This window comes from Xenopus tropicalis, chromosome 3 (genome assembly GCF_000004195.4).
Source record: "Xenopus tropicalis strain Nigerian chromosome 3, UCB_Xtro_10.0, whole genome shotgun sequence".
Classification (NCBI taxonomy): Eukaryota; Metazoa; Chordata; class Amphibia; order Anura; family Pipidae; genus Xenopus; species Xenopus tropicalis.
Window position 1 is genome coordinate 56,356,983 of NC_030679.2, and position 19,939 is coordinate 56,376,921.

General features: G+C 37.6%; 1 protein-coding gene across 3 annotated transcripts in view; it reads left to right on the plus strand.

The window, feature by feature from the left end:
- plxnc1 (plexin C1) overlaps window positions 1–19,939 on the plus strand; it is a 74,617-nt gene that overhangs the window by 22,390 nt on the left and 32,288 nt on the right. For all 3 annotated transcript variants that reach the window (XM_031898910.1, XM_031898911.1, XM_031898912.1), the window contains 8 exons: window positions 4,978–5,062; window positions 6,000–6,093; window positions 6,186–6,224; window positions 10,466–10,504; window positions 11,725–11,858; window positions 15,839–16,018; window positions 17,833–17,920; window positions 18,891–19,094. In XM_031898910.1, coding sequence (XP_031754770.1) covers window positions 4,978–5,062; window positions 6,000–6,093; window positions 6,186–6,224; window positions 10,466–10,504; window positions 11,725–11,858; window positions 15,839–16,018; window positions 17,833–17,920; window positions 18,891–19,094 — 863 coding nt within the window. The remainder of the gene's footprint in view (window positions 1–4,977; window positions 5,063–5,999; window positions 6,094–6,185; window positions 6,225–10,465; window positions 10,505–11,724; window positions 11,859–15,838; window positions 16,019–17,832; window positions 17,921–18,890; window positions 19,095–19,939) is intronic.

Consider the following 19,939-nt stretch of genomic DNA (forward strand, 5'->3'; position numbering starts at 1 on the left):
TGTGTTGTTATTATATGATAAAAATCAGTGTTTATCAGCAGAGATTTTGCCATGAAAATGGCAATTATAGATTTTTTTTTCCCCCCACAACAACAGTAAGGCTGATGCCACACTAAGGGGCTGATTTACTTACCCACGAACGGGTCGAATGGAGTCCGATTGCGTTTTTTTCGTAATGATCGGTATTTTGCGATTTTTTCGTATGTTTTGCGATTTTTTCGGATTCTTTACGAATTTTTCGTTACCAATACGATTTTTGCGTAAAAACGCGAGTTTTCGTATCCATTACGAAAGTTGCGTAAAAAGTTGCGCATTTTTCGTAGCGTTAAAACTTACGCGAAAAATGCGCAACTTTTCGCGTAAGTTTTAACGCTACGAAAAATGCGCAACTTTTTACGCAACTTTTGTAAGGGATACAAAAAACTCGCGTTTTTACGCAAAAATCGTATTGGTAACGAAAAATTCGTAAAGAATCCGAAAAAATCGCAAAACATACGAAAAAGTCGCAAAATGTTCGTTTTCAAGTCGGAACTTTTCCAATTCGGGTCGGATTCGTGGGTTAGTAAATCAGCCCCTAAGCGTATGGTGTATATTTATGGCAAGCCGAAAATCGCTTACTGAAAATACTGCCAAACGATCCTACCTGTGCCTGCAACTGAATGAATGAAAAACGCAAGACTTCGTATCTTCGGCGGATATTGGCTACATGTGCCTGCACCCGAGAGTATTTCATTCAGGCACAGGTAGGAGCGTATGGCGGTAATTTCGGCAAGTGATTTTCGGCTTGCCGAAAATATACGCCATAAGCTCGGCAAGCGATTTTCGGCATCCCGAAAATATACGCCATATGCTTAATGTGGCACAAAAATTTGGTTTTATTTAAAAGTGAATGGTGTGTAAATTTGTGTTTGTCTTACCTTGAGGACAACAAAATAGATTGGTTAACAGGAAGTATGGGTAAGGCATTGTGACTGCAGGATGGGTCCAAACAGCAGACAAGTAGTTTTCCTGTGGTCCCAGGATTGTGCAAGAGTAGAATGTGCTTCAGCACATAATGCTATTGTGTTACTTTCAAAACAATGAAGTCCAAGCAAATAACCCTTAATTTACTGAAAATGTTTTGGAGTGCTATACGAAATATGAAGAAGGATGGATGTAACAAATCAAGAGTTTTGGCACAAGGAGCAAACTGGCCACTTCCTCTCATCATAGCAATAAGGCAATGCTCATTATGTCTTCTAGAAAACCAGTTGTTACACTCAAGCTTGACTTCTTAACCAGTATTGTTATACTCTAGTTGTATACATGTGATTAGCTAGTTTGGTGCCTGTATACCAGCTATCAAATTGTACATGTCTTAATGACTTGTCTCTGTAGAGACCCTGACCTATTTAGTGTTCCAAAGCATCCACATTAAATTTAGGAAACCTACCATCAGAACTACAGTTATTGTACAAAACATATGTTCATCTACAGTAGTCATATGTGGTTAGCCTTAGAATTCATACTTTAAAGGAAGCTAAATGAACCATAAAGAATATTTCTCATACTCTGTGCTTTAAGAAGTTGCAAAGACTGGTAATGTGCCTCGTGCCATAATACACCTAGTTCCTGCAGAGACATTCCAGTTCCTCTGATATTCAAACAAAAATACAGATAGATGCTTTCAACTACTCAGTTGAACAAGAAACAGATAAAAAAAACCTACATCAAGATTCGCAACATGATGTGTTCCACCTGCGTTCAGCGCTTACACGCGCTTGTGTCAGTACAGGCACATAAGGAAGAATGGACAGCATTTTGTCCTGTTCTCCTTTGCAGTGAAATGCAGGACAGTTTATTACATGGCAAATTTTAATTGAGCAATGCAATTATTTAGGTAGCTTAATATTTTGTGTCACAAAATTACTGCTTTTTCAATAAGACTTTTAATTACATAAACTGGACACTGGTGCAAGCAAAAAAATGCGTGACATCTTCTCAGTGCAAGCAAAGTACATTCAGCGGGCATACTTTGGGCTCTTAAATTGATATTAGGTGTTCTTGATTGCAGCTGCCCTTCACTAGTCCACTCTGCTGGACTCTCCAATACAAAATAAACCTCTGCAGGGAAGTGCAAAATAGATACAGATAGGTGCAGTAATGTTATAATAACATTATTGTCATGATACAGGCCTGTAAGGGTTAATCAAGCAAGCCATGGTATTCTAAAAATCTTCCCCAATATGCCAGAAAACAGATGGCTGGTTCACTAGGGTCTGGAACCAGCCATGTGTAAAGGCCTCACAACCTGGAATGCCCAGCTCTAATCCCTGGCTGATAAGAGCCCTGCCATGTGGGGGAGTGAAAGCCCATGTGGGGGTGACTTCACATTGGGACCAAGCATTAGGTGATGTGGAGGTCACACCATAACCCAAACTCACGCACATCTATTGTCCCAAAACCCATACCATTTATACTAGAGGTACCAAAACCTGAGTATATGTTTCATTTAATATGCCCTGTCATACGGGTCCAAACATGACTAGCTTTGGGCACTCTGTCTGTCAGTAGGAATATCTGGGCAGGGGCAGGTCAAACAGTAGTGATGTTTAGTCTGTACGGGACCGGTGGGATCATTTAGAACTGATGAATTTAATTTCATCTTTCTATTATGTTCCAACAAGAAGTTATGGACATTTTTATCATTGATCCAGTCCATACACTCAGGGGGCCATAAAACTCACACTGTGTCCTGCTAATGGTGACACCCCTTGCATTACTGAGGGAGGGGGGAGTGTCAAGTTATCTGGTCCCCCTGCAAACTGGGATAAATAGTCAGCTCTTCTGACTTCACTTGGATTTACTTTGGAGGACCAATTTCGATTGGAGGTTTATCCTGTGGTTTCCCCTTGCCTCCAGGGCTAGTGTGTGAGACTGAGCAGGGGACCCTCTAGACAGCCACGCCTACAGTCAAGTGCGTCTGAAGTGGCGAAATTGTGACAAATATATTAATTATAAAAATGTGCCAAGTAAATCACACTGTGCTGTGTTAATTTTGTCATCATCCTTGGTTTAACTTTCCTGAAGGCTCCTCAGCACATGGCCCTTTTCTAAACAAGTTTTACAACATTAACACAGCACAGTGTGTTGCACTTGGCACTTTTATAATTAATTAAGGCTACTGCACCACAGTATCCATTTTGCACATTCCTATTGGCAGTTGAGTCTCTGTGTTTGCAAAATGTATATTAATAACACCTAAAGAAAAAAATGTTTGTGCTGAGGAATTGTTTGCTTTGCGCATATTTAATGCTGTTTACTACATTTCACCAATAGCCTTACCTAACCTTTACTTTATGCCTAATGGGGGCAGGCCTGTATATAGTATATAATATAACTAAAAACCTTAAATTGCATGTATAAATAATTACAAGTGTAACTAGTTTGTGTATCATCCATAGAGACCAACGACTAATAAATAGCCTTAAATATATATATAATACATAAAAACATAAAAAGTTATCTTATTTAAAAGCAAAGAAAGAAAGTGTAGTTAAAAAAGTAAAGAAAGAAAGGCTAAAGCTGAAACCAACAACGGAAATGCCCCATTCACTGTTTTAAGGAAATTGAGCAGTCTATGGGCATGTTTCTGAGAAAAGTGCACACATAAAGAGAAGTTCCTTAAGTGCCCAAGCCAAAAATAACTGCCAAAGCCTCCTCACACTTAAAGCAGAACTGTCACCCAGACATAAAAAGCTGAATAATAAAAGTCCTTTTCAAGTTAAACATGAAACCCAAATTCCTTTTTTTAAATAACACATCCATACCCATTATAAAGGCATTTAAAAATCCCAGCTGTCAATCATATATTGCCTGCCCCGCCAGACAATACCTTTAGCTTTCCATTCAGCACTTCCTAGATGTCACTGCACTTCACACTTTTCCCCTCCCTCCCCATCACCTAATTATGTAGCCAGTGCATGGGTATGGGCATTGGGTCCTCCTACAAGATTTTGGTGTGATGCAAAGCTTGCCTTACTAACAGTGTCCACAAAATGGCAGCTGCCTGCTTGCTGTGACTGAATAGTTCCAAGACTGAAGGCAACAAGATTTATACTATCTGTATAGTGTAAATGAAGTTTATTTTGCTCAACTAATATGATAGAAAAGAATTTGGAGTTTTTTCTTAGGGTGACAGGTCCCCCTTTAAAGCAAATGACCATACAAAAATCACAAATGAAATAGTTTATACAGGTATGGGATCTGATATCTGGAAACCCATTATCCAGAAAGCTCTGAATTACAGAAGGCCATCTCCCATAGGCTCAATTTTACTTGAATCATTATATTTTTTAAACCCTTTTCTGTGTAATAATAGAACAGTCCCTTGAACTTGATCCCAACTAAAATATAATTAATCCTTATTGGAGGGAAAACAATTCTATTAGGTTTATTTGGTGTCTAAATATTTTTTTAGGGAACTTAAGGTATATTGATCCAAATTATGAAAAGATTCCCTTATCCAGAAAACCCCAGGTCCTGAACATACTGGATAACAAGTCCCATACCTGTATAATACTTATAGACCTTAAACAGACAGTGTTCTATTATACGGCAGGTTGCTCCTTTAGCAGTAAAACAACTGAGTTTATTTTGGTTTCCAGTTCCCATGCATTGTACCTGCACACTCTAATCTTGGGCTAATTTACTTACATTGGGCACCTACCAGCAGTTTGTTTTTACCGGTCTGGACCAAGTAGAATGGGTGGTTAGAATGGGTCATCTCAATTAGCAGTCACTGGTTCAAAAAGGATGCCTCGCCATTAAAGATGTAACTGCATTTATCTACAATGTCATGTATGGGATGCACAAGTACACAAAATGGTTTTACATGTGTTACACCTTGCATTAAATTTCTCAAACTTCAATAAGAATCTTCACCTAAAAGCACAGTTATAAAATGATTTCTAGCCTGTTCAAAATGTTTGCTTTCAGACCAACTAGGAATTGAATTGACAAACGGAAAAAGATCAGTTTCAGATGTCTTCCAGTTTAAAAAGTGTCGGCAGCTGCAGAACAGGTAAACTATTTTCGTCATATTGCCATATAAAGTACTGTGTGTCATTTTATAAGGGTGCAATGGAGGAAAAATAACATACACTGAGAAATGCGGATGTAAGGAAATATGACATTTATAACAGTGGTACTAAGAAGCCAAAATGTTGCTAGACACAAAATTAGGTAATTTACATTTATCTATAGATAGGAACAGAATGACCTCAGTGTCTGATCTTCTGTATGATACAAAAGGCTTTCATTTCCTACAGTAAACCTCTAAATGGGTGAGTGTTTATACTGAACTAACCCTTCATACTGTTAATTTAGTCCCTACTGATAATATGCAGTTATTTTCATTTCAATAAATTATATGTATGTTTAACTTTATTTAGAAAGTGCTATTGGAATACACAGTGCTGTACAATTTTATAGTGTAAAAAAGTACACACAAGGAGGACAAGTATTATAAGCATAAGCAGAAATGAACAGTGATTATGTGCCATATGGAAGGAGCAGTAGTGTTCCTAGGCCAATAGACACAGTAAGAAGGAGGTCTCTGCCCTAAACATTGTTTCTGAGGCTTTAATTTGAAGTTTTGGCACTAAAAGGGGAGTGTGTGCTAGCATCTGTTCTTCCCTCTATTTCTCCTTTGTTCCCATTTAGAAATAGGGAATGACCATGAAACAGGCCAAATGGTTAGGAGCAGGAGGGCCCACTCACCCCTGGGCCCACCGGGAGTTTTCCTGGTATCCTGGTGGGCCAGTCCGACACCGAATGCTTGTGTTGTTCTCCAAGTCTTTTTACAATTGACTGTGGCTCATGAGTAAGAAAGGTTGGGGGCCCCTGCTCTAGGGTGTAAGTCCCCCTTCCTTCATTTTAGATATGTTTCTTATGATTGAATGTATATGCTTAATAATACATACTTGGTAATTTATAAGAAATTATTTCTTGCCTTACAGATGCATGGAGTGCATACAGAGTGGGTGCCTATGGTGCACTACTAATGCTACATGTACATCTCCCTTAACCCCATGTAAAGATTATGGAGAGAAGGTAGAGTTATATAGAGAAATAGCAAGTAAATATGTCTCACTACTGTAGAACAGAATATGCTTCTTAACCATTTCTTCTTTTATTTTTTTCAGGCAAACTGCACAGCTTTACCACCAAAACCAACCTATCAGGTTAGGAAGCTCAACAGGATGTTTTTAAGGGATTGGATGGATTCTACAAGAATATAGATAATTTTACAGTACATAACTGTGCTTTGTTCAAAACATATTTCCTTGCCAAACCAAGCAAACGTTCTCCCTTTGTCATAGTAGTTTAGACTTGTACTCATTTGGATAACAGCAGTACAAGCAGTATGGTGGTACATAATGTTAACTATACACACTTACTAATAAGATTCTCTGTTAATAACAGTATATGCCAAAACGTCTTTTAAACATTCATACAGATAATGGTACAGGTTTGGGAAAATTATTCAGAATGCTGGGGTTTTCTGGATAAGGGGTCTTTCTGTAATTTTGATCTCCAAACCTAAAGTCTACTGAAAAATCATTTAACCATTAAATAAACCTAATAGGGTTGTTATGCCTCCAAATTATATCTTACTTGGGATCAAGTACAAGGTACTGTTTATTATTATTACAGAGAAAAAGGAATTAATTTTTATGGCAGATGGCCCTCCCATAATTCAGAGCTTTCTGGATAACAGGTTTCCAAATAACAGATCCCATACCTGTGTTTTTAGGGCATAAAATATCACACAACTCATTTTTTATGAAAAATGTTGCATTATGCTAGTGGTACAGGGAGAGTGCTCCACACGCCATTCATATGTGTTAGCCAGTTTTCATACAATATTTCTTTAGGTTATGAGTAAGGAAGGAGACTTGCAAGGAGATGCCATGACCCTCTTGCATGCACTGTTGCCAGGCACAAGCAGTTCTCAAAACCAAATGTTGCATCCAAGACAACTTATGGGGGCAGATGTATTGTGTGCAAAGAATATGACACTGCACACTTGTATTTGGCACTATGCTACCCCCCTGATAAATTAGTATTTATCTGAAGATAAATGTTTATTTCTATATTTTTGGCATCTCAGCCATCTGCAGATTAGACAAGTGTAGTAACACTGCAAAATATTTTAGAGGAACATATCTTTTTCCTGCCACAGGAAACATATCTTGGTTAGGGAGTTGTACTAGTGCATAAATATAGCAGCCACAAACAGCATCCACTTTATCATGATGATGGGAAGTCCCCATTCTGCCATTTGTGGCGCTTCAAGTGCAAAAGTAGACGCAATTTGCGAACTAGTACATGGTGTTAGCATAGATGGGCACAAAGTAAACAGTTGTTTTGAATAGTGTTTTAATGCATGCACTTCTGTGCTTAATCTTGCACCTAGTGCTGCATCGATTGTAATTTACTCCTAGGGGGAGATTTACTAATCCACGAATCCGAATCCCGAAAGGGAAAAATTCGGATTGGAAATTAAAATTTTGCCGTCTTTTCGTCGCCGTCGCAGCTTTTTCGTATTTGTCACGACTTTATCGTATTTTGCGCAACTATTTTGACGCCGTCGCAATTTTTTCGTATTGATCAATTGTAAACGGTGGAAAAACCAATCCGATTTTTTCGTGACAGCGCCGAAAAAGTAGCGGAAAATATACGAAAAAGTCGCAAAAATACCAAAAAAAAATGCATTTGGACACCTTCAGAGCATTCGTGGATTAGTAAATCTCGTCCCCTTAGGGGGAGATTTACTAATCCACGAACGGTCCAAAGGCGTCCGAATGCCTTTTTTCGTAATGATTGGTATTTTTGCGACTTTTTCGTATTGGAAAAACCAATCCGATTTTTCCGTGACGGCGTCGAAAAAGTCACGGAAAATATACGAAAAAGTCGCGGAACATACGAAAAAGTTTCGATGGCGACTAAAAAGTCACAAAAATACCGATCATTACGGGAAAAAACGCATTCGAAAACCTTTGGACCGTTCGTGGATTAGTAAATCTCCCCCAAATTATATCTTACTTGGGATCAAGTACAAGGTACTGTATATTCCCCCCTTAGGGGGAAATTTACTAATCCACGAATGGTCCGAAGGTGTCCGAATGCGTTTTTTCGTAATGATCGGTATTTTTGCGACTTTTTCGTCGCCGTCGCAACTTTTTCGTATTGATCGATTGTAAACGGGGGAAAAACCAATCCGATTTTTTTCGTGACGGCGACGAAAAAGTTGTGGAAAATATACGAAAAAGTTGCGATGGCGACAAAAAAGTCGCGGAACATACGAAAAAGTCGTGATGGCGATGAAAAAGTCGCAAAAATACAGATCATTATGAAAAAAACGCATTCTGACACCTTCGGACCGTTCGTGGATTAGTAAATCTCCCCCTTAGTGTCTTGTCTTGTAATTTTGTGTCAGAAATTATGTGTACCATTATATTTATGATATAGATTGTATGTTGCATCTGAGGTAGAGCAGATTTATTTACAAAGCAATGGGATGAACTGGTCAAAGTAGGGGAATCTACTCTGTATATGTCAAGCTATCAGACACTGGGCAAAGCATTTCTACAAAACACGCTTAAATAAGAGTATTGCTTTGTGGCTATATAAAGTGTTTGTGATATTATTAGTGATTATTAATTGCAACATTTCTTTATCAGTGTACACTATACAGCATAACAGAACATGGAAGCACTCACACTCAACTGTTTTAATATAAAAACACTTATGAAGACAAATAGAGAACAGCATACTGTAGGGTGTTTTCAATTATACTTTTGCCCAAATTTCCTACTCCCTCAAATTCAATTTCCACAACATTACTTCTTGCACAGTGAACACATTCAGACTGAAAACCAATGTATCACTTGAACATCACCTTAACAATAAATTAATCAGCAGAAAGTTGGTTACTACATTCTTAGACTCATTTACTAAAACAGTACAATGCCCAAATTACAATAATTTCATCCACAACGCAGCATTTTTTTCCAGAATGCCAACATAATTTAGGGGCATGCTAAGTTGCAACATGATTGCAATACACCAATATGGGTGCAAATGTATGTATGTATGTATGTATGTATATCTTTATTTATAAAGTGCTACTTATGTACGCAGCGCTGCACAGTAGAATACATTAATATAAACAGGGGGTTATTAAGATAATAGATAAATACAAAGTATTACAATAAAGACAAATAAAAGATACAGATTGCGATAAGAGTCAAAAACACAAGAGGATGGAGGTCCCTGCCCCATAGAGCTTACAATCTAATAATGCATAATATAAAGTGTAACCAGCCTGCTGCTTTGTGAGTTAGATTTAATTATTCTTCCCTGGGCAGTCAATTTGATTCTTTTTGCTGATAGTGCTCTATGAGGAATGGATGATTTTTCATATCAGCACAGGGACACTATGGGACTCTACTCCAATTCAAATGTGAAGGATGCTCCTCAGGAAAAAAGCAGTATGCTTTACCTCTAAAATCATTTTTAAAAATGTGAATTAATTTTATGGAAATGGAGTCAATGGGGTATGGTCTTCTTAGAGTTTTTGGATAACAGATCCCATACCCGTACATACATATAGATGTCAGTATTAAGATTGAACTATATTTGTCATCATCCTTTTAAGTGATGACTTTATAGAAATACTATCGGTACTGCCAGTGGTGTAATGGAATCCCTGGCCCTCCCCAAGCCCCCCATTTATTCATGTTGGATTTCTGTATCCAAGGCTGCTCCACCAAGCATGCTACCATGGCACTGGAAGCAGGATGGAGTCATGGTTTACAAATGCAGCAAAGAAAGAAGTAAGGCAGGTACTGAATGGTTTCAGTAATAAGAACAGCACCAAAAATCTTTTTAAAGAGACAGTTACATGGTCCTATAAAAACCTCCAGGGCCGCAATGGGGTGTGAGGCCCACCTGGGCCCCTACCACACGCATTCCTTATACTTACTTTTGCTGCGATTGGGGGAGGGCAGCCGGGGATAGGGTCTGGGTTGGTGGGGCCCATTGGGGTTTTTTCCCGGTGTCCCGCTGGCCCAGTCTGACACTGAGAACTTTCTAGGGTCAGTATCACATTGTAACTAGGAGTTGCTTTGTAGAAATCCCTAACCCTAAAGCACATATATCAAGAGAAGTTTTGGTGTCACTGATGATACAAGGGTCCCTGGATATCAAAAATAAATTAAAGTACATCACATGTGATTGTCTTGCTCTCTGACCTCCTCTTTATTTCAGTTGTATTTATTACTGGAAAATACAGACTGATAACAGTGTTCAAGTTTTGCATGCAGAGAATATACTTTCAAAAACATTTAATATAAAAAAACCATTTACACATATAATACAAAGTGCAAATTTGACCTCTCTTTCCCTCATATCCCACCAGGTTATGGCTTTACCAGAGAACAGCATGTTGGATAATAAGGTAATGTTGCAAAGCAATACAAAAGCTGCTCCTTCCTCTGTAACTTAGCTATATCATTCAAACAATCATAATGACAGGTGACAAGGTTCATTTGAAATTGGTTTGGTCACAGATTTCAAATTTGCAGCCTGTCAGGTTATAAAGAAGCAAAACTCCCAGCATGCTCTGCAGACACAAGTTGGCTACTGAACCCAAAACAGAGAAGCAGCAGGTCTGACATCCCTGGTACATGTCATTATTGGCAAAAGAACAAACTATATTACATTCTGTAAACAAAGGCAAAACAGAAAAAAGGAAATATTTACAATTTGTTTTTGGTTAAACAAAAATTAGCATTAATTTTGTTAAGTTGTGCATAAATCGCAGTACGTTTTTCTCCCTTTGTTTGTGTTCAAATGGCATTGCTTCTGGAGCACAGCATAACGCTTTTAGTGTCCGGTTCACTGCCAGATAGTTGTGGCTATTGACTCAAGCAGCAAAGGGAATTACAGGCAGGTCTATGCTGGCAAAAGTAATTTGATGGTGGACATTTATCACAACCTTGGCAGCCACCGAAAGTAGCAATGGAGCATTATTAAATGAGCCTTGGGAGTGTGTTACAACCATTTGTAAAATATATGTCTGTCTAAAAATTCTGCCCTGTTTCATCCATTAAGGTTTATAGAGAACTGTGATTGCCATTTGATCTCTGTGTATCTGTGTATCCGAAGTAAAATTCTAAAACTATTCTATTCTAAACAGTTTTTCTTGTATTTGCTGTATAAATGTAGACCCTGCAGTCTTATAGGACCCTGCATTAATGCCTGCATGCACTGCTATTCAGTAGCTTATTTATATAAATGGTATTAGAATTTCTAAAGCTTAATTCTTAATACTTAATTCTTAGAGATGTCATTAGTAATTTGCAAAACTTTGACATTTTGCATTGGCATCAATGGGAAGATGAAAACATTTTTAGCTCTGCATTAACATATACATTGCTCAGCCTTGTTAGAGAAGCTCATTTCCATTATACTTCATGTGTTCTACAATGGTCACCATGTTTCCAATTTCTCCCAAATACAGACAGCTTCTTGCACAGACAGGGAGAAAAATTGGGGAGGGCTCCAATCTTATTGGCTGATGTAGAAACCAGTGTGTAAAGAAGACTGCCAAGAAATATATTTGATAATTTATCATATCAGGGGACCTATTTAAATGTTTCATTTGCTTTTCTCTAGGACAACATTTCTATTAAATCAATAAGCTCAGATAGGATATCCTATCTAGGAAAGGACATATTAATAACTGGTGAAAACTTACAAAATCTGTATAGCGTGCTTTTATTTGGAACAAGCAGCTGTCCAGCACAAAAGTAAGTGGTTACAATAAATAATGTGTAAATAATATAAATGCAGAAGTAATGTTTAAGCTAAGGTTTTGGGATATTTACATAAGTTAAATAGTATATGTAAAACACCTGAAAATCCCCTTGCATTGAAGATGTTATGTGAAGTGCAAGCTGAAGTGACTCCTTGTAGCCCCCCATGCAAGCAAAGTCATTTGCCTCTGCTTGCTTGCTATGTGCTATTTTGGGGTGTGAAAAAGTTTTTGTGTGTAAATGTCTACTGGGTTACAGGTATTTTGCACAGACAGCCTTATATTTATTAAAATATAAATGGGAGCTGGCACACTAACCTAGAAGAATAAAACATAAGTATTAAATATTGATATATTGTAGACACTACACATTCTACATTATACAGCCCTAATGTCTTGGATTCTGTCATTTCTTTGTATAATTGCTTTGGCTGTGCCTCTTTTCTTTGCTTGGCTTGCCTACCTGACCAAAGGGCCGGTCTTTACATGTATGGCTAGTATTAGGGCGGTAACACACAGGGAGATTAGTAGCTTTCTATAGTTGTTGAAGGAGCAATGATGATCTAAATATATACGAGGAGATTTGTCGCCTGCATTTTTCCCCCCCGGCGCTTTGGCGACAAGATGCCACGACAATACAGAGGAAGAGATTTCATGCGAGTCTAGCTCTGGGCGATCTGCTACCCATGGTACCACTCAACAGTTACCCCTTCGACATGTTTACTCAAGTCGCTCAGAAAAGGGTTTGTGTGCGATTTGAAACAGCAGGCGACTTGAAGTAGCCTCGTATGTTTTGACGCTGGCGATTTCCATTGGTTTAGCATTGGCGTCGCCAAATCTCTCTTTTAAAAATCGCCGGCGACAAATCTCCTAGTGTGCCAGAGCCCTAACAGTCAAACACAGATAAAACCTAAGTCAGTCAAAGTCCCATAAGATCTGAGTAGCGAAGTAGCAAAGTTGCCTGCTGGAGGAAACTTTGCGAGATGCTTAGGCCCTTTCACGGACAACTCCTAGGGGCTGATTTACTAACCCACGAATCCGACCCGAATTGGAAAAGTTCCGACTTGAAAACGAACATTTTGCGATTACTTTGCGATTTTTTCGTATGTTTTGCGATTTTTTCGGATTCTGTACGAATTTTTCGTTACTAATACGATTTTTGCGTAAAAACGCGAGTTTTTCGTATCCATTACGAAAGTTGCGTAAAAAGTTGTGCATTTTTCGTAGCGTTAAAACTTACGCAAAAAGTTGCGCATTTTTCGCGTAAGTTTTAACGCTACGCAAAATGCGCAACTTTTTACGCAACTTTCGTAATGGATAGGAAAACTCGCGTTTTTACGCAAAAATCGTATTGGATCCGAAAAATTCGTAAAGAATCCGAAAAAATCGCAAAACATACGAAAAAATCGCAAAGTACCGATCATTACGAAAAAAACGCAATCGGACTCCATTCGACCCGTTCGTGGGTAAGTAAATCAGCCCCCTATTGTTGCCGATGGAAAGGCATTTCAGATTGATTAGCATCAGAGATCTATCATGTGCTACTAATAACTCACTCTCTTGGGGGAGAATACAAGATTAGGAAATGACATTGCGTAGGAGAGGTGATCTACTGTTAGATGTCAGCCTGTAGGATATAAAGTGGGATACAATTAAAAGCAGCTGTTTAGTTCATTTGTAGCAATGCAACCAACCACTGATTAGCTGTTTTCAGCCAACTGCAGGTAGAACTATGAAAGTAATGTTTTGATTGTGTGCCTGCTCATATGCAAATTTGTCTAGTAAATGATCCCACTATATTTGGAATATGTGTATTTTCAATTTGGGAGTGCTTCAAGTACTTTCACACTTAAGAACCTACAGGAAGGTTTATTAGCTCTAGAAATTTACCTAAGTGGCTGTGTGTATGAATATGCTTGGGAAATTAGATAGTAAAGTCCACTTAGGCAGGGACTGATGTGAAGGATTAACAGTCTCTAAATAGTACTGTAAAATATGTAGGAGGCTATATAAAAATTTGAATATGTTTTGATATTTTAATGCTTGAAATAGGGATGTAAAATTCTGTAGTGCTCCAGTTGGGATGGGCTAAGGATCACTTCTTGCCAAGCCACCATCACCACCAAACAAATATTTTTTATCCTACCCAAGAATCAGCCTTATATAACTGTGTGTGTTATATTAAGATATGTGATATGGATACCAGTGTCTAACACTGGAAAGGGGGGACTAACCATTTAAGGAACTGAATGGCATGAGGGAGATAAGCAACATTACAAAATACAGCTGAACTAGAGCCAGCAAGGCTAAACAGGCTATTAAGCAAGCAGAAATAACTTTCACACAATTTCCACAAAGGATTGTAACAATGTTGCAAGCTATTTAAACTAACACAGAGCACAAAGAAGCCGCACATCCTGCTAAGAAGCAGAAGTGGATGAAATACAGACTGGAGGGAAAGAGACAACACTGACCCAGCACAAGAGAAAACAGGAGAGGTTTGAGTACAGAGGACAATCTAGAGCTGAAATGACTTAAAAAGCAGGTGTGAATGTGTTCTACATACAGCTCAAATGCAGTGTCGGACTGAGATGGCAGGGGCCCACCAGAAATCCCTGGACTATGGGCTCACTCTCAGAACTTTAATTCCTCCTTTCTCTACATACTATACTCTATTCTTCCATCTTTCATCTATCTAGCTTCCATGTTCCCATACAGAAATAGGGAATGACCATGAAATAAGCTAAATAGATAGAAGCAAGAGGGCCCACTGACACCTGGGCCCACCGGGAGTTTTCCTGGTATTCTGGTGGGCCAGTCCAACACTGCTCAAATGTAAGGTGTATAAGGGTTGGTGACCCATGAGTTAGGTCATGAGCTCTCCCAATCAGTCCAAGTTGGCCAGATATATTGGTGGCCGAACAGAAGATCTACTTGTTTGGTGACCTCTGTAAACAAGGGGATTTGACAGTCACAGTCACAGCGAGCTTTAGTCTGTGTAAAAGAAGATTTGCATTATCAAAAATAATGCATAATGGGATTATCAAAGACTAGCATAGTTCCTAATAATATACTAGGACACTTAGGGTCACATTCATAAAAACGTGAGTTCGAATCCTGAATGGAATAAATTCGGATTGGATATGATAATTTCTTAAGATCGCAAATATCATGAATATGCTTATGGAAAAATCGTATTAGTCACGATAATATCGTATTGGCGATCCGAAAGTCACAAAATTTTCGTATCCAAGCGATCGTAAAATGCAGGAAAACCTTTCGAATTTTGATCCTTCTGTGCATGATTTTGGAAGCCTCCCATAGGACTCAATGGCACTCTGCAGCTCCAACCTGGCCCAAGGAAAGTCACGATACAGAAGCTTAAATGATTCCAAAACTTTCGTACTCTGCCTTCATGTCGCGTAATTTTTGCTACACAGTATGAAAAAGTCGTGCAAAATAACGAAAAAATTGGCAAAAATACGCACGGGCGTTAGAACGAATGCTTGGAGCATTTGTGGATTAATAAATCTGCCCCTTAATGTTTAGGTACAAGTGTGCAGGCAAGCTAAATCTTAGATTCAATCGTAACGTTTTAGATACATCTGGTATAGTCCCTATTATGATGCCTATCTATAAATTAAACTAAATAATTATTTTATCTCTCTGTCTCATTATGGATTGGCAACAAGTTATTTATACAATTTAACCCCAAAGTATAATCAAGGTATTTCCCCACTGTCACTTCTTACTCATTGTGAGTATATGCCTCTTTTGGCTACCAGTTAAGTTTTTGAATAATGAATGTAAAACTAATTTAATGGCTACTTTTATTAACTACATAAATGTAAAGAATGCAGCTCTATAGCAATGTATATACATTCTATTCTGTGTTCCATATTCAAATTCTGATCATTTTCATATGCATTTTAAATGTTTAAGTAATTGTTTTAATGCTTTGTATTTTTCTTTTAGTGTTGAAATATCCCAAATTGTCAATGACACACATGCTGTCCTGTCACTTCCAAAAAGTCGGAAAGAAGTCAAGAGCATTTGTTTTAACCCAAAGGAAAATGGCTGTTCTGAAAACAAAACTATTAACTATGTATCCTTGCCGTCTTGCTTTAACATATCACCAAACACAGCATGGCATGGGTAAAATTTCATCTCTCACTTTCTCTTTTCTCTTTCTCACTTTGAGAAAGGCTGGTGTTCCAGCCGCAATGTCAGTCTCTGTTAAATTGCTTCAATAAATAAGTTTTGTTTGCTATAAGTCCTGTGTGGAGCAGCCCGTCTTTCCTTCAAGTATCTACACAACGAACCAAGGTCTGCACCCAGGCATCAAATTCTTTATTTTTCGTGAGTGCCTACCTGTGGTTTGTCCCTGAGGAAGAGCACAGTTGGTGCTCGAAACGTTGGATCGTTTTCATTAAAAAAAATTTTTGTTTTCTAACAAAGTCCCTGCGTGTGCGGCTCATTGTCTTGCTATATACATGGTTTTTGCAAGCACCTGGGGCATTTGATTACCATTAGGGTGTGCTCTGTTCTTTTCTGTATATATATATATATATAGAGTCCAGATATCGGCACTCACCAAAATAATAGCCACTGTCCGGGTGCTAACCCTATGTTCATGCACCTTCTCCAAGAAAGCACTCACGGACCAATATAAAAATAAAATAATTTATTAAACAAAAAAGTCTACGCGTTTCAATCCATATAGGATCGTCATCAGGACTATATCAGGAAGTGAGGTGCATGGTTAAATACAAACATGATCCAATCAGTGCATAGAGGCAATTTAAAACATAATTAACCCATTAAGTGCAAAGTCAATATAAAATCACATAGTAAATCGCTATGTATAATAGCTAAGCGATATGCCACCCATATCAGACCCATTTTGACCATCAAAATCATGTAATATAGTTCCAGTGATTATGTCCCTTCCGGGGACATGAAGATAAGAAATGTGCAAATATCCAGTTATCCATAAATATCCAGTTATCCAGTTATGATAACTGGATATTTGCACATTTCTTATCTTCATGTCCCTGGAAGGGACATAATCACTGGAACTATATTACATGATTTTGATGGTCAAAATGGGTCTGATATGGGTGGCATATCGCTTAGCTATTATACATAGCGATTTACTATGGGATTTTATATTGACTTTGCACTTAATGGGTTAATTATGTTTTAAATTGCCTCTATGCACTGATTGGATCATGTTTGTATTTAACCGTGCACCTCACTTCCTGATATAGTCCTGATGACGATCCTATATGGATTGAAACGCGTAGACTTTTTTGTTTAATAAATTATTTTATTTTTATATTGGTCCGTGAGTGCTTTCTTGGAGAGTTACGAAGTCAGAAAGTTGCCAGTACTGATGCCCATCTCCTACAGCTTTCTCTGCCAAAATGGCTGCTTAACTGTGTTTGCTATTCTCACTGTCTCTAGCCTATTACAGGGCACCAGAGTAGTATATTCACACGCAAATGGTAGTTAAACAATAATAGTTTATTAACAGTGGTAGTGGGGGCTCTGGATTTGAGAATTATACAATATAATAGTATCCAAGATTTAGCTCAGCATTAACAATGGCTGTGTAATTCTGCAATAATTTCTGTACAGCTAAAAGGCCTACCCACAAGTATTCCTTGTGATTAAAACACTGTCACTTAATGGGGCAACTGTGGTTCTGTGTTTGTTGAAATCATAAAATGTGGGTATGTATTTAAATAGCTTATATTTGCTGGAGATAAGATAGATTCTCTATTATTTTCCTATTAAAAAAAACACTATTTATGCTGTATAAATATGAGAATCTTTTAAAGAAAAAAAAACTAAATCTCTTTTCAATGAGATACCATCACTGTTTTAAAATATTATGAGGCCAGAATTTGCAGTTTGCCAAAATATAGAACAAGTATCATTTGATTTTTTTATTTGATTCTGTTCAGGGGCGGTCGCAATATTACAATTACTGGTAAAAATATGGATATTGTGAACAGTCTCATTGTATCAAACACATTACATCAGTGGAGGCCTGTAAGTATACTGTGATTTTTTTTGCTTTGCTTTTGGTTTTAACAAGCCACATTGCAAAGTAAGAAACAGAAGGTTCTAATTATTCACTAAGTAATGGTTAAAGCTGACCAGGCCCAGACTTGGATTCAAAATAGGCCCTGGCATTTTAAGTACACAGAGGCCCAAATAGACACAAGCTCAATAAATAATGCCTGTTTATGGCATCTTACAGCAGCCCCTCTGGCATTTGCAAAAATCCACAGGTTGCCAGCCTGGACCTGAAGCTGACCCATCTGGGTATATGCCTTTTGGGATTTTACATTTTGCACGCAGTTCATTACATTGCATGTATGGGGGCCATCATATTTTCAGCTGCAATTATTTGGGAACTAATCATGCCAGAAAAGGCCAACCGCTTCAACATATTGTTCTTATAAAGGGGATGTGCATTTTTAGTGACAAAGCCCAACATTGCTAAGGCATAAGCACTTTGATCCTAAAGACCTGACTAAGCTACAATCTTCTTTATTTATTTTTATTTGCTCACACAGCACCAGAGTTTACTCACCCCTTATTATTATTATTATTAACTTATATAACGATAACTAATTTTAAACACCAAATCAGTCCCTGTGCTACTGCATTCAAAAACCATTTATTTATGTTTTTGCACCTAGTCAAAACCTGGCTTATTTGGCAGATGTGCCTTATATATACAAATCTTAGTCATAGTAGCATTGATAATAATAATGATTTAGAATGTTTAGTCCTTGCCTCCTGAGCTTGATATTGACATAGGCTCAACAGCCATTATGTGCATATGCCTTTTATTTTGTACTGCAATCTTATTCTATTTTTTTTTTACAATATGTTTCAATCTATGTTTTTATGTTTATGTCTCTGGTGGACTCCTTGATTAAAAAGCTACATTTATTGTAAAAAAAAAAAAATATCACCCTCTTAATCACTGTCCAATTGTTTTTTTCCCTAGATAATCTTATGTCCAGGAAACATATCACAATGCAAATTTCTTGCTCCACAGTTTGCAGCACCAACTCAGTGGTTAAATATAAACATGAGTGTGGTAGACAATACTTTTATAGCATGTGGGAGTTTGAAATATCTGGAAAATCCCTGTTTCACTAGTTTTGCGGTTCTTAATGATATTGACACTGAACTAGAACTACGAATAAAGGTAATTACTTCAATTTTACTATTAACTATGTTTGCCAGCTATATAATCCCCACGTTAAAAGAAAAGGTATGACACCATATGTAGCTATGATATATTATGTATATTTTCTGTTTATTCTGGCCCAACAATAATACATCCACCAACTGTTTATAATGCAGAACAATTCATGCAAATTAGAAACTTTTAAGCAGGTTACATCTACACCGTAACTGTAAATACTAAAGCCATTTTTAACTGAAATAGATTTAGAATTTAGATTCTACCTTACTTACCATCAAATCTTCTTACTAACTTATTTCAGATTTTGTATCCTTTAATTCCTTACTGAATGCTCTCTTCTCCTCTTGCCACATATGACCTAACTTCTCTAAATTTCTTTATACTTCTTGCTTTCTTATCTGCAGACAAAGACTCATGTTTCTTGGGCTTTTCTAGGTGCTCAAAAGACTGGGGTGGCAGGCCAACAGCCCTACATATTTATGTGAAATGTTTGTTTTTGTCTCATCATGCTATTCTTTTGTCTTTTTTTGTATTTCTGCATCTGTTCTTCCATTCTGCCTTTGTATAAAGGTTTCCCTTAGTCGTTTATCTTAACTTTCTTTCCCAGGTCCTTACTTCTCTTTCTTCCCTACTTTCTGCTGCTGGCGTTGTCTCTTAATTAAACTCTTTTCTCCCGTTATGAACTTTCCTAATTTTTTTTTCTCTTTCAAGGTCCACCCTGCTTCAACACGCTCAAGTTTTTATGGCACACATGGCAGATCCTCCTTTTATTCTTTATCCTTTACCATTTTGCTTTATACTATTTTACATTTCCTTGCTCTGCTATTGCAATGTATTTGCACTTT